At 36.9% G+C, this 15,438-nt stretch overlaps 1 protein-coding gene across 1 annotated transcript; it reads left to right on the plus strand.

Moving 5' to 3' along the window:
• The first annotated feature begins 1,026 nt into the window (after positions 1-1,026).
• On the plus strand, positions 1,027-2,422 carry LOC141815238 (uncharacterized). Its single transcript, XM_074703148.1, has 3 exons — positions 1,027-1,204; positions 1,571-1,646; positions 1,742-2,422. Exons 1-3 carry the CDS (start codon positions 1,199-1,201, stop codon positions 2,254-2,256), a joined length of 597 nt encoding a protein of 198 aa, XP_074559249.1. The 5' UTR covers positions 1,027-1,198; the 3' UTR covers positions 2,257-2,422.
• The last annotated feature ends 13,016 nt before the right edge of the window (positions 2,423-15,438 follow it).

Below are 15,438 nucleotides of genomic sequence, written 5' to 3' on the forward strand. Positions count from 1 at the left end.
TAAAAATGATATATAAAATATTTAAAAAGTCTAAATTAATTTTATAAAATATTTCTAGATAAAAATTAATTATATAAGTTTCTTTCAAATCAATATGATGGTAAATAAGAAATTTTTGGCACCTTAATTTTTTATTAATTCAGATTTTTTATTGCAAGATGATTCGTTTACGTAGTGAAAAAGGATAGAAAATGACTTGTTTGCAAATCAATGGGATACCTAATTTTTATTTAAAAAAATAGATATGTAAATTTCTTTCAACTTAAAATAGTCATTTTAAAATGTGTTTGCCTTAATTTTATATGAATTTAATATTTTGAGTAACCAAACTAATTTAAAATGTCATTTTCATCCTACAAATTAATTTTTCAAATCAAGTTACACCTAAGTTAAAACATTAAATTTATGTAAAATTATAATGTTAATGATCATCATCTACAATTTAAAGAAATTCAAATATTAATTTTTTTTATCAAAAATAAATCATGCTACAAACTTTAATAAAGGTGAAATTCGCCACTCTAACGATCCCACACGGTCAGTTCCACGATCATCTGTGATGAAATAAATCGAGAAGTTACAGTTAATCATAATAAGGAAAGATATTATTTCGACTTTATCAAAATTCAATTCTTATCCCTATCAATAAATTTATCCCCTGATAACTAACTCAATTGGAGGACAATCATAATGTAAATTAATTTCTAAATCCCTTGCATTTAAATTTTGAAGAGAAGTCAAAGATAATCTATGAATCCGTAGTTAAAGTTTGATTTGACAAAAAAGTTAACATAGACGGATGTGATAAAAATAAATAAATAAATATAAAGTGGTCGAGTCGGTAAAATGCCCAAAAATTTAATTAATTTAGAGAATGATCGTAAAACAATGTACAAAATCCAATATTAGATGCTCTGTTCCTGCTAATTCATTGTTGAACAAAATGACGCAGGAGGTGACAAATGACCAAACACTTGGAGTTTTTTATATATCGTTAGATTGGCACGAGATCGTCACAGTGTCGCCCTATAATTGCTTCGTTCCCTGCGCTCCACTTTCCTTACCTCGCTCATCTGCCTGCTTCCATCCATCTTTTCTTCCTCTTCCTCTTCCTCTTCCTCTTCTGTGTTCCACCTAACAAATTCTTACATTTCTTATAGATCTCCTGGTTAGCTTTTTCTCGCTTCTCGTTCAAGAGATGAAGGTTAGATGTTCAACGTTTATTTTTTCCTGGCGATGCATGTTGGAATATTTCCTTTGTTCAAACATGACTCTTCTTGAATCAGATATACTAATTTATTGTTAGCCTCTTGCAACAAAACTGTTCCTTGTTCTTCCACCAACTGGTTTTTTGGATCTCTTCAAAACAGCTAACCTCTGCTCTCGTGAGATCTTGAACTCAAAATCATTGAGTGGAAACTGCATAAATGATTCTGTTTTTGCTATTTATTATTTTTCTAAAAAGAAAAATGAATCGGTGGTAACTTGCATCTGATTCTTGTGTTTCTTACTGGTGCCCTCTTGAATGAAACATTTTGCACAGTTCTAATGGCCTGTGCTCCATTTGCAGAAAATTGTACTGAAGTTGGATATCACTGACGTGAAGGAGAAGCATAAAGCCATGAAGGTCGTCTCCTCCCTTTCAGGTAAATCTTGGTCTTTCTTCTCCCTCGTTTTGTCTCTTATTTTCTTTTCGTCCAATATTAATATTAGCTGCATCGTGTGTTTTACTTACCTGCAGGAATTGATTCGATCGGAATCGATATGAAAGAAAAGAAAATGACAGTGATCGGATCGGTCGATCCCGTCAACGTTGTGATGAAGCTGAGAAAATCTTGGCACACTAACGTCGTCTCAATTGGGCCTGCAAAGGAGGAGAAGAAAGAAGAGCCTAAGAAAGAGGAAGCCAAGAAAGAAGAACCAAAGAAGGAGGAAGCAAAGAAGGAAGAAGCAAAGGAAGAGAAGAAAGAAGAAAAGAAGGAAGAGGGGAAGAAGGAGGAGACCAAGGAGGAGGTCAAAAAGGAGGAGGCCAAAAAGGAGGAGGCAAAGAAAGAGGAGGCTAAGAAAGAGCCCCAGCAGCAAATGGCAGCAGAGCCTGTGAATCCATACAAAATATACTACTATCCTCCCACAAGCTACTATCCTCCCACAAACTACTATCCCCACGCCGCCTACAACAACAATCCTTACAATACCTCAAATTATTACTATGCCCCCAGTGCTCAAGAGAATCCAAACTCTTGCAACATCTTGTGATCATTAGTGACCGAACAGAACATGGTCTTAATTATGTGGTAATGATGGGATAATAAGTGAAATTTTGACACTGTATATACTGCTATAATCTAAACGTCGCATCATATAAGCAGAACTCAGTTCAACTTTCGAATAATAAAGATTTGAGTATATTTTATTGTGGGTATATCATTCTTTTTAGGCTGAAAAAGATTGGTGGTTGGTTTTTGTGACTGCTTATTGATTATCTGAAATTAAATATGCTGATGGAATTGTTTTTCCTGAAAATGGATACAGTGACTTATTCACTCGAGTTGTATATTTTGATAAGTTCATAGTAACTGGGGCTAAATTTGCTAGCGAACATTGACAAATTGACCGAAGAAAACACTCCTGTCTCCATCCATAAGCATATAGTGGATACTATTAAATTAGACAATTTAGATAGCCTACAAATTTAAAGGTAAGATAAGCCAATTTGTTCGCTGTCATCCCTCAGCTATCTCCATCTGAACAACGTATTACTTAAATGTGCAGAATCAATCTAGAAAAAATTTCTGGACCAACCTCATTCTACACCTGACTACGATTCAAAACTATTGACTCAATAATTTTAAAAATGTCAAGCTTTAACCTTTCAAAGCGGTTCCGGTTCGCGATTCAAAACTGTCCGTTACGATTCAATTCAAAATTCATGACGATTCAAAATTATTATTATTTTATTTAAAAAATTATAAATTTATAAAAATAATTTGTAATTATATTTTTTATAACTCTGGCTCAATAATCATTAATATTTGAGATTTTAAAAAAATCAAAAGCAAAGTAGATTGAGAAAAATATTATATTAAATTATGTATCATTATATATTTTGATATCAATAATTTTTTATCCAATATTAATATTATTATATTTTAGTGTGATGAGATAAATATATCAAATAAGTTATATTTTTAATTAATTTTTTATACTCAATCTATTCGTTATATATATAATTTTGTTATTAAATAAATTATATTTCTTGATAAATTTATTATTGGTTATATCATATAAGTCAAATAATTTTTATAAACATGATATTAAATGAATAAAATGATAAAATAAGAACAATAAGTAATTAAAAATTTAAATGAGATTAATAAATTGAATGAGTTAAAGGAAGTTCTACATCAAAGAATTCAAGATAAAAAGATTGTAAAATTAACTCTAATAGAAAGATAAAATGGTCCCATATCAAAATTCTAAGTCATGAATATTGTAAAATTAGATTTAATAGAAGGTAGACTAGTCTCCGTTAAAAATTCCAAGACAAATAGGTTAAAAAAATTAACTTAAATAAAAAGTTAGAATAAGTTAATTAATATTGAACTACATCATTAATATTATTAAAAAATTATTAAATAAAAATTATAATTAAAAATCTAAATAATTTTAGAAAAATTAAAATTTTTTAATGAACCAACGATTAACTGCAAGTTAAAATCGACAGCTGAATCGATGGTTCATTGATTCATTGGGAGCCCAATGTGTAATCGACCTGTCATAATCCCTTACTCCCCTCCCCGTCGACCCAAAAAAAAAATCAAGGGTTGAGTCTGTAGGATTAAACTCGACGCTAAAAGATAGTGAATAGCATTTACAAATTTTAATGAAAAATTAATTCTAAATAAACAAGCAGAGAATATTATAGCAGAATAAAAATAAAAGTTAACTTAACTAACAAACATAGAAAGATTTAACAATTAACTTGTAATATTACAAGGCATGCAATGTTTGACAATAAGAAAGATTTAGCAATTTAAGCATGCGAAAGCAACCTAGATGTTGGATATGTGATGACTACTAGCATGTTAAACAAAGCAAACATGCAAGATTTCACTTCAATACTAGAACAAAGATCGACAAATGCAAATAAAAAAAATTGTGTTTCTTATTTACCATCTCCTTTCTAGAATATCTTTGGAGGTAGAGAAATCTTCAAAAAGAATCTACTACTTAAAGTTCAAGAATAAAGAACGTACGATAACAAATAACAAAAGTTACAAGCTAGGGTTATCGATCGAAGTTGATGCACAGGATTGCAACATATCATCGTTGTAGAGCACAATGAGTATGCAGATAGTAGTAGAAGAGTAATTGATTGTATTTTCTATAAAACCTCTACCTCGAGCTCCCTTTTATAGAACTCTTGTCGATATTGATATGGGAAGTATCTAGTCGACTACAACTTCTTTTTGAAAGATAACATCATCCGTGGTCTCCAGTCGACTGGGCTCCTTCGGTCACCTCGAGCTAGGTTAAATTCAATCTTGATCAGCTCTTCCAGATCATTGGATTTCATCACTACCAATCACCTGGAAGCCATCTTTGATCACCGAGACGTTGCGGTCACCCCACTTCTCACTTCGATCGCCTAAAACCTCCCAACTCGATCAGTCAAGATTTATCCCCAATCAGTCATCCAAACTCCCTTTCAATCATTTGGAACTGTAAAAAATGCATCCTTGCAAAAGTTAACATGTAATTAGTATGATAGGAATATTAACATTGCTCGTACATACCTTAGCTAGATATTCAGCTCCCAACTAACCCATATAGATTTAGTTGCCAAGACTCAGGTCTCAACTGACTTGCTTGGACTTAACCTAGCTAACATCCCCTTGACTTGATTCACCTAGTTTTCAATTAGCATTTCCTTGCCTAGTTCCCAACAAGGTCTTCCTTGTCTAGTCCCACTAGGGCTTTTATTATATTTGAGAGGTGTCCTAAGGCAATCGCCTTATAATTATACTATTTATTGGATAAATGATAATTCACTATTTGATTATACATTTTCTATAAGTTTGATTGAATTTTAAACTCATTTACTGAATGCCCGTAATATGATTTATAACATGAGAGAATTTGTGATTGAATCACAACTAGTGAGCATCTCTACATGTGCAATTATGAATATATTGAAATTATCCCTAGTCGATGAATTGATGAGCATGGATGCCATCGATTCTGTAGAGACTAGTACGTTTAAACTCCTTAGTTTGCCAAGCAACTATTCTCATTGGCTAGATATAATGGATGTTGAGAGTTAAACGTGGATGTTGGTTAAAGGTAACCAGTTCATTGGAGTGACCTGTTTTGACTTCATATGGTTCTTTACATATGTCAATGAAAATTTCAATGCAGCTTAAGTGCGAGTTTTCTTTGACTTGCGATATTTAAGTTACCTTCATCATAGAAGCTTATACTTTGACATCCTAAACAAACATCTTTGAGGAGGTGTTGACCCAGAATGATTGGGTATAAGCCAAAGTGCCCGAAGGTATTTAAATAGCTCATAGAGGATTCACTGCTCTTTAAAAAGAGACGTATACCTTGCGGCCGCTTGTTAAGATTGTTATTGAAAATTTTTGGCCAAAATATTACATGTCAAGAGAACACTATTTTTGGATACATGTACAAGTAACTTAAATCTACAGGATAAGAAAACAAGCTTAGGTTAAGTGTGACGTAGTCAGCTTAGTGGGGACTAACACAAATATGTCATGTCCTGAACCAAACAGGTATAAGATGGTGAAAGAAACAAGGCATGTCTCATTTTAGCTGCTAAAGGGTTTAGAATTTATTCTGGAATCAATTGTTAATTTTTTGATCAATTGAGGATCATGATATACTACTAGGTGCCACTCATGATCATTCTATAATTAATAGTTAATTACATATGACCAACATAACTAGAAACCTATTGGGTCACACACACTGCAAGTTCTCCAAAGGACTTAAAATATATTTGAGAATTGGATTCTCAGAATGAGAGAGATAAAGTCTGGTTGGACTAAATAAAGGATAAAATGATGGAATTCGTATTGTGAAGATGAAATAAATGAAATTGATTTCATTCAAATCGGAGGTCATTTGGTTATTGAATCAAATAATTCAATTTTGAATCAAGTTGAATCAACTTGGTTTGGTTCATGATGAAAAATATTTTGGCAAAACAGAAGAGATGAGGGGCTTTGTCTTGTGAAGACGATGTGAACAAAACTAGTTTAGGTCAAATCGAAGGGCATTTGATTATTAAACCAAGCAACTCAAGTCTAAACCAAACCTAAAATCTATTCGCTACAGTGCCGATTCAGTTTAGCTCGGTTTAGGTTTTCCTGATTTAGGTTTTCTTCTAGTCCAGTTCTCTTCGTCGGCCGCCGCCCATGCACAAGCAAAGAAACTAAATTGCGAGATTGTGATTTGGCTAGCGAAAATCGTGTTCCCATGCACCCCTCATCGGTCGCATAAGAGAAGAAGAGAGGGGCACTACAAACCCTAGTCGTCCGCCCTTCGCTCATTGTGAATTGCGATTTAGGGGATCACGATTTTGAGGTCATGGACTTTTGCCCAGTTGTGGTCGTCTCTGCCTCGCTAGCCAGCTTCCTCTGCTCTGTTAGGTGGCTGCCTCTGCTCAGTTGGATGGCCGCCTCTGCTCCATTGGATGGTCACCTCTGCTCCGCTGGTCGGCCTCTTCAGCTTCACTGGCAGCGTGGAAGAAGATCAACAGAGCATTAGTCCGCCGATCGCGATATAGGCTTCCTCCCTGCCGGAGATCGCGACAGAGGCTTCCTCCCTACCGGTGGTCATGACAGAGGCTTCTTCCTTACCGGCGGTCATGCACCTTAGCGGCATTCCTCCCTTGTCACGATCCCTTCTCTGCCACTGGCTCTCTAGAATGTTTAGCCATTCCTAAACATCGCTGACTTAGCTTCCCAAATGTGACTGCCGCAGTGCTTGAGTGTTAGACTGTTGTCGGAGTACCAGAGTTGGCTTGTGAAGCCACCAGAGAATGCAATCCAAGGCAAGTAAATCAATTAGGGTACTCCTTACCCCACTTGACTACTTATACAAGGTTTCCCAATGTACTATTATCTCACCTCACCATGGTACTAGGTTGGATAAGTATTAATTAAACATTTATCTTTACCTAGCCTAGGTTCAATCTAAGTACACAAAAAAATAATTAAAAAAATAAATAATTCTATCTAACATGGATAGTTTTGTATCCTCCTAGATCGTGACCCCTATTGGGTCTGATCAAATAGTGTATTTAATCTTTGGGGACCCAGTAATGGTTCAGTGCAACTGGATTGGTCAGGTTGGACTTTGGAACTCATGCTTAAACTTGTGATTTATTAGGTTGATTTAGCAAAAATATGTAAGATCTATATTTGACTTTGTGTCCAATGCCAGATCTGTTGTACACAACCCTTTGAGATTCAAGCATCATGTTAAGATACTTGGATCCCAAAGTGAACTTTTCCAATGATCTTATTAGGTCGTTAATCTGAAGTTTGAACTTGAAATTTTCTTCTTTAAGTTTGACTTGAGTTGAAATTCCAACTTTAACATTTTTAGTTGGAGAACTGATGTTGACTTTCTCCTTAAGAAGTTCTACCTCCTTTTGGAGAGAATCAACTTGGGCATTGAACTTAGCTAGTTTCTTAGGTAAACAATAGATAATAGAATACAACTTTTTTATACTTACAAAGTTATTTGGCCCTTCTGAACTGGATAAAAATTCGTGGCTTGAATTGGATTCAGTGTCTGATTTTGTGTCTAGTTTGATCTCGGTCTCTGTGAGTTCTTCTCATGTTGGGAGAGCTAAGAAGCTTATTTTTGATTCCTCTTCTGAGTCTTTTAAAGAGGACTCATCCTAGGTGGCATTGAGCGCCTTCTTCTTCGACTTGTACTCTTTCTTTTGGTTTATCTTTAGGGCCTGTTGAGAAGCCAAAAGAAGGCAAGGGCAAGCTCCGCGTATTTAAAGACCCTTACAAAATTCTGAAAGAAGAGTAGGAGAAGCTCAAGAACTAGATGGCAACTAGAACCATCCAAGAGCAGCAACCTACCTCACAAACACCCCTTTTTGAATATCAGATCCGTGAATATAGGCATAACCAGTGGAGAATTCACAATGCTCGGCAAGCAATTAGAAGGCTAGGAGGGAGACTAGCAAGTGGAGAAACCCCTAACTACACCTTGGAGCAACAATTGACCCTCAGGTTCAATTGCAGCTCTCCATGCGGGCATTCGACTTTAAAGTGCTCTTTTTCTTTGCATCTGTCGTACCTAAGTCCGATCTTGTTTGTAGGTGCCATGTTTGAGCTAGCTTTTTGAACCATCTTTGTCATCTCTGACCTTCGAACTCTACCCTTCTTCTTTAGCATTGTCTAAACTAGGTTTACTTGCTCTGTAGCAACTTTGTCGTTGCTTTCTGAATATAATGATCCTTCGGACTCTTCTTTGACTTGTCTTCTGGATCTTTTTTTCTTTAGTTTATCCTACAACAAGAGCAATCCATTTCTCGATCGGATTGACGTTAGTTTGCTTGTGCAGCTCAAATTTATAGAATAATTCATCTAATTTTATTTTTGAAAGGTCCCAGGAGACCTTGTATGCATCAACCATTAATGCCCATAAAGTGTTCCTGGGGAACGCTTTCAGTGCGTACCTGATAATATCCCAGTTTTCCATGGATTGTCCGATAGCGTGAAGTCTATTGAGCTGGTCTTGAATCCGTGCATGTAACCCACTTGCAGATTCTCCTTCTTATGTCTTGATATTGTAGAGTTTGTTGAGCAGAAGGTAGAGCTGTCAAACGGGTCAACCCAACGGGGCGGGCTAACCCATGGCGGGTCCATCATTTGGCGGGGCGGGGCGGGCTAACCCACTTTGGCGGGTGAAAATCTCCAACCCAACCCAACTCAAGGCGGGCCACGGGTTAGGCGGGCCAACCAGCGGGCCTGTTAAAAAATAAAAAAATATTAAAAGTATTAAAAATTTTAAGTTTAAAGTATAATTTAAATTGATTAAGTTGAAAGTTTTAAGTTTGAATTATAATTTTTAAGCTTAAATTATGTTTTAAATAGATGAAACCCACTAATTCATTAAGTTTTATACTTTAATTTTAAAATTTATAATAAAAAAATAAACTTTCTCCGGGCCAACCCAAGCCCGCCGCGGGCCAACCCAAGCCCGCCGCGGGCCAACCCATGCGGGTCGCGGGCCTAAGTCCTTGATAAAATTTCAACCCAACCCGCCTAAATTACTTGGCGAGGCGGGCCAACCCGGCGGGCTGACGGCTATAGCAGAAGGTCGCGCTTGCTCACTTTGGTGTCGGAGGTCCCCTCATGTAGTTCGATGAGTTTGTCCTATAAGTCCTTGGTGCTTATGAACGGATCGACTCGGTTGAATTTTTCCTTGGTCAACCCACACTGGAGCGTCTGGGTTACTTTGGCATCAACTCCAATTTTTTGCTTCATGATTGAGCCCCACTTTTCACATGCTGCAGCATGCCATCATTATCTATGGACATTGTAAATTTGATCTGAATTACAATCCACATATCCACCTGTGTCTTGAGGTAGTACTCCATTCTACTCTTCCAGTAGATGAAGTCCTCCCATAGAACAAAGGTAGTCTGGCAGTACTGTAGCCTTTTTAATAGGTCATTAAATCTTACACATAATAACAAAAATAAGATGTACCAAGATTTGGTCTTGGATTAGCAGTGCTAGAAAAAGTAATAAATTTAAATTTAAAGTGAAAAAAAAAAAAACCAAAAAACTACTCAATCAGTGGTTGCATTAAGATCGAACACCCCTCACTCTGATACCAATTGTAGGAAAATTTAGGAATGCTAGAGGTGGGGGGAGGGGTGAATAATTCTTCTTGACTTTTTCACACTTTTCGAAAAACTTGTGTAACTTATGTAATTAAATCAGAACTTGCAGTGGAAAAGAACACAAATAACACGATTGGTTTAATTGGTTCACAGTCATATGCTACTATTCCAAGGTCCACGATGAGTGATTGTTTCTGATGGACAATATACTAAATAACTCCCCTTTTATGACTGATTTGGGCACTTGGTAGCCTTTTTGAGCGCCTCAACGTCACCCTGTTTATCCACTTTCGATGCTGACTCAACATCTCCTGAGCGCCTAGATGCTGACGTGAAGGTTGTTGGATCAACTTTGACTCTACAACGCTGTATCCAGATTTGGGTGTTTGGAACATTTCTGGGCGCCTGGAGGTTGAGGTGTTGATAACACTCATTTTTATAGTTTATTTTGGTTCTAAAACTTGATATTTTGACCCTCTCGTTGTGTAACTATTGAATATTAACACATATTGTGAGTAGGAGCTTATTTTGGACCCTATTACTTATTTCTACAAATTTTGGATTGAATTTAACATTTTTTATGTATTTTTGTTGGATACTTAAAGAGCCATGAAGTTGAACCAAGTTGGAAATCGGGTCGTGACAATTTAGTGGTATCAGAGCCGTTCGATATTTCGGGATTTGTTGCATATTTTGTGTATCTGATACCAATTTATTTGGTATCAGAGTATATTTAGGATCCAATTTAGTTTAGTTAAGAGGCATAGTTAGATTTTGGATTTATCGGAGCTTTGGTTCCATTTTGACCTTGATTTATTTCAGATTTACCATCGCATCGGAATTTATCATTGCATTAGATTTTAGGGTTCATATTAGATTAAACATTAAATTTTAGGATTTTAGTCATATTAGTTTTAGGGATTCTAATTAGTTTCCTTATGGATTTACCGTTATATTTTAGTTTATCTGATACCAATTTACTTGGTATCAGAACAGATTTGTACTTTTTGTATTGGTCATATTTTTGAGCTATCTGATGATTTTACGATCCATAGTTTTCTGGATTCGTTGTTGTATCGGGTTTATCGGATTTCGATTTACTCGATCCTGGTTGTGAGATGGAGCTGACACGGCAAAAGATCTCCAGGCAATAGAGCTGTAAGTATTTCTGGTATATTTCTATATTTTGTTAGAAAATTTATACTAGTTGTTATATCAGATACCATTTTATTATATGACTCTGATAAACCGAGGACGAGGTCGATTATTAAGACGACCTGACAACCTATTACTCCAGTAGAGCTGGAGACTACCTAGCATATTATGCATAGTTAGGAGATACCTTTTACTGAGCTGGTGCCGACTATAGTTAGCAAGACTGCGAATTTGAGTCGGTTACCATTATGGGCAAAGTCGGTTGAGAACCGATTAATTTTATCCCATGGGGAATCTAACCCATGGCTTGCTCATTCTTGGTTGGGGAACCTGACAAATACCTTTGTGTATATCGTTTGCACTGAGGTAGAAAAGTCGGTTAGCAGAATCTTCGAAAGGACTCAAGTGATCCTGGATAAGTAATCCAATGGAACAGGAGAAATGCCCCTCTCTAATTCTGAGAAGGTTGGTGTAAGTACTCTTGGGCAACATTTCAGTGATTCCCTCAAGATTGTTCCTATTAAAAAAAAAACTCCTGTTTGTTCAATCTCTGTCATCTCCATTGCAGTCATCATATTCGGATTATTCTGATCAATTATTAGAGGGCCAGTCTTCTTCTGAGCCATTACCATATGACAATGACCATGATAAGAGATTTGTTGACAACAGAGAACCCTTTTCAAAACATCTGATTGAGCTTAGTGATGCTACTGATTTCTCAGGTATTTCTATATTGGCTGTTGCTGCCTGCAATTGTGAAATGGTGGGTCAAGGCTTAAATTCAGGAGCAGCAATCACAGCCACTTGAAGATTTACAGGACAATAGGCTGGGATTGATCAATTTTGATGTGAGATGAAATTAGCTTTCCTTTGTGTGTCCAAGACCTGGTTTGTACTTCCGAGGGTGCTTCTTTCACATCTCTTTCAGTGTTGTTTGTAATTCTAGCACCATGTAATAGCTGTGACATCCCAACAGGGTCACCCTCTAGTATGTTGCTCACTTGTTTTTGTGTTTCTATGCCTCAACTGTGTTGTGAGTTGCCTTTGACATTTGGGTCACTTGAATCTCTTTCCCAGCATGCTGTTGTTGGCTTCATTATTTCAGTTGTTTCCTTTTGTGTTTCCTTGCTTAATTGCTGGTGATCTGTTGCACTGTGGACTCTGTTTGTTGGCTGACCATATTCAACAGAGAGTTGGGGTCCATGATTTTAGATGTTTTCCTTGGATCAGTTCAGTGTCAGTAGCAATTTCACCATCCTCAAGGTCTGATATAACTGCAAATGAGTTGTGAATCTCTGTGGTCTGAACCTGCTGGATTTCCTTTACTACCTTGGCCTATGCTTGTGCTTCCATTGCTAGTTTCTTCCTTTGAGCTCTAGATCTAGTTTGGATTTTATATGGACTGCCCTCTACAAGATTATGGCCTGCATTGTTCTCATATGTGGTTTTCCTGTCATTTCAAAAGGGGTTCCTTCAAAGGTAGTTTTGTTTCCAACTGTGTGTGTACTGTGCCAGGAGGTGGTAGTTGCTGGTCAGTAGTCTACACAGTAAGGTCAGTTTGTATTTCTCTATCAGTGTCACTGGTTTCCTTACAACCGGATGCATTGTAGGCTGGTAAAGGGAGATCCTTCTGTATCTACTAGCAGGGTACTGAAATTACTGATTCTGATATACACGACACTTCAATATCTGAATCTGAGTGTGCGGCTATCTTCATGTGTGAAACTGTTGTGATGACATGCCTGGTCTCACAGGTTTGTGAGGTGGTATGGTTTTGGAATGGTGTATCATTCTTTGGGGATTCCTTGAGGGCCTCATGATGTTGCTCTTGACAAGTCTGTGCAGAAATTGAAATTGTATTTGCTGTAATATTGCCTTTTCTGTTCTTGCTGTTGGGTCTCTGATGGGGAGCTATGGAGGGTATTTTGCTGTTGTTCATGCTCCACTGAAACTTTCTACTTTTCATCAAATTTTGCTATTGATTTTGAAACTGTTTTAGTTAGACTTGGTGTTTGGGAATTGCTGTGTTGGTGATCAGTAGATGTATCTGTTAAGTTTGTTTGATACTATTGCGTGGCCTCAATTGAAACCTTGTGTTGATAGTCATGCCTGATTTGTGTTTGGAGAGGAATTCGAGGGATCCTCGATCGCATTGTTACTGGTCCCAGATCTGATAGTGGAGTTGGCGTTGTTGCACTAGTGCCCAACCTTGAACCAGAAAGGGGTTCTGATTCTAGTTGTGCTGAACCTAAACCTGCAATGCACTGTTTCATTGGTGTTTATCCCTCCCATTCTCAGGTACTTGTTGTCCATCCATGGCATGCCCCTATACTAATATTGAATCTGCATTTGAGGCTGAGGTAGCAAGGCTATGTCCAAGGCTGAAACTGAAATTAAAGCAAGACTTATGATGACATCTGATACTTACTACCTTAGAATGCCTGCAATAATGGGCGGAACTGTGAAACCGTTCTATGGAATTTGTTTGCTTTTCTCTAGTAGGGATGTATGACCTTGTGTTCGCCCAGCTATTTGCCCAGAGGCGTGCTGTTGTCTATGAAGTGCACATGAATCAATGGGGACTGACTTTAATAATAAATCTGGGATTTCTGATACAGTATTGTAATATGGAACATCGGCAGACACGTTCCTTGGCCTGACTACATAGAACCTTTAAGTTATTAGCCTAATAATTTTCTCCTCACCTGGGCATCTATTTGTTCATGTGATTGTTGCTGACCAGTAGAAGTCAGTATTACTGCCTTTGACAGTGGCTTTGAGCTAAATGATACATCTTCTTATTATATTTAGCAGACGATGATTGGATCTCAAAGTTAGTTTCAGTTAGAGAGGTCAAAATCAGTTTAAGTAGTTTACTTTAGGTATCTTTCCACTCCATAGTTCAAATGGTATTTTTCCTAAAAATCTATGAATTACCACCCTATTTTGGATGTAGTAGGTGGGTAATGAATATGCATTTAGCATTGTTCTAGCGGCTTCTTCCAAAGCCCTATTTTTCCTTTCAACAACCCCATTTTGTTGAGGCGTCCTTGGGCATGAGAACTCATGCTTGTACCCATTTTCTAAGCAAAATTTGGAGAAGTTTGAGTTTTCAAACTCTCCACCATGGTCACTCCTAATCCTATTGATTTTTAGAGTTCTTTCATTTTCTACCCTTTTGCTAAACCCAATAAAGATAGCTAAGGTATCATCCTTATTTTTCATAAAATACACCCAAGAAAATCTAGAATAATCATCTACAATTACCAAGCAGTATTTGTTTCCATTTAAAGAAGGAGTGCTATGACAATCAAATAAATCTAAATGCAATAGCTCTAAGGGTAAAGTAGTGCTAGTTAAGGTTTTACCTTTGTGTGATGACTTAGGTTGCTTACCCTCTTGGCATGCATCACACATTTTGTCCTTGATGTACTTGAGCTTTGGTAGTCCTTTCACCAACTCCTTGTTAGCCACTTTAGCTATGGTCTTCATGTTGATGTGTCCAAGTCTCCTATGCCATAGCCATCCTTCCTCTTCTTTTGACATGAGACACTCAATAGTAGGGTTAGAAGCAAGAGACAAATTTATATAATAAAGATTTTGGCTCCTATGTCCTTCTAAGATTACATTTTTCAAACCAACTTGTCTAACCAAACATTTGTTGGAATGAAACTCAACTTGATAGCCCGAGTCACATAATTGACTCACACTAAGCAAGTTAAATTCCATGTCCTTGACTAAGAGGACCTTGTGGATTGTGATTGTAGGTGAAACCTCAATGGTACCTCTACCTATTATTTTGAGTTTGCCACTATTCCCAAATGATACCTTTCCTTTCTTCATGTATTTTAGTTCTTCTCTCTCACCTATACAACATAATGATGGGAAACATTAGAAAATCCGTTCCAATAAATTCTTGCAGAACAAAAAAATTTTCAGAAATAGATTTAAGTTGCCCTCATAGTCAATCAAACAAAGTTTGATTGACGCATTTAGATCATTGGGCTCTTGTGTTTGCTTTACAGGATCTGAGATAAGAAGAACAATTTATTAAAGTGGAAACATAAATTGTACCTCTTCTTTGCGGGATGTCTAGAAGGAGTGGATGACCCCTTGATCTTCTACTGTATATCCTCTCTGCTTCTCAAACATTGAGTGGACAACGATCATTCGAGATGATTCCACCAAGTCTATTCTCTCCGATGGCAAGCAAGCAAGCAAAACCTTCCTCTTCCTTTCCTTCTCTTATTTCTCTCCTTCCTTCTTCTTGCCGCCGGCCCTAAGGGAAGAAAGGAGCTTGGAGCGCCGGCCCTTAAGGAGCAAAGGGAAGGCTACGGGCGCCGTGTAACACCCATAATTTTTCCTTCAATAAATCCTTAATA

This window comes from Curcuma longa, chromosome 21 (genome assembly GCF_044706935.1).
Source record: "Curcuma longa cultivar G26 ecotype Majalengka, Jawa Barat chromosome 21, ITB_CL_G26_1.1, whole genome shotgun sequence".
Lineage (NCBI taxonomy): Eukaryota > Viridiplantae > Streptophyta > Magnoliopsida > Zingiberales > Zingiberaceae > Curcuma > Curcuma longa.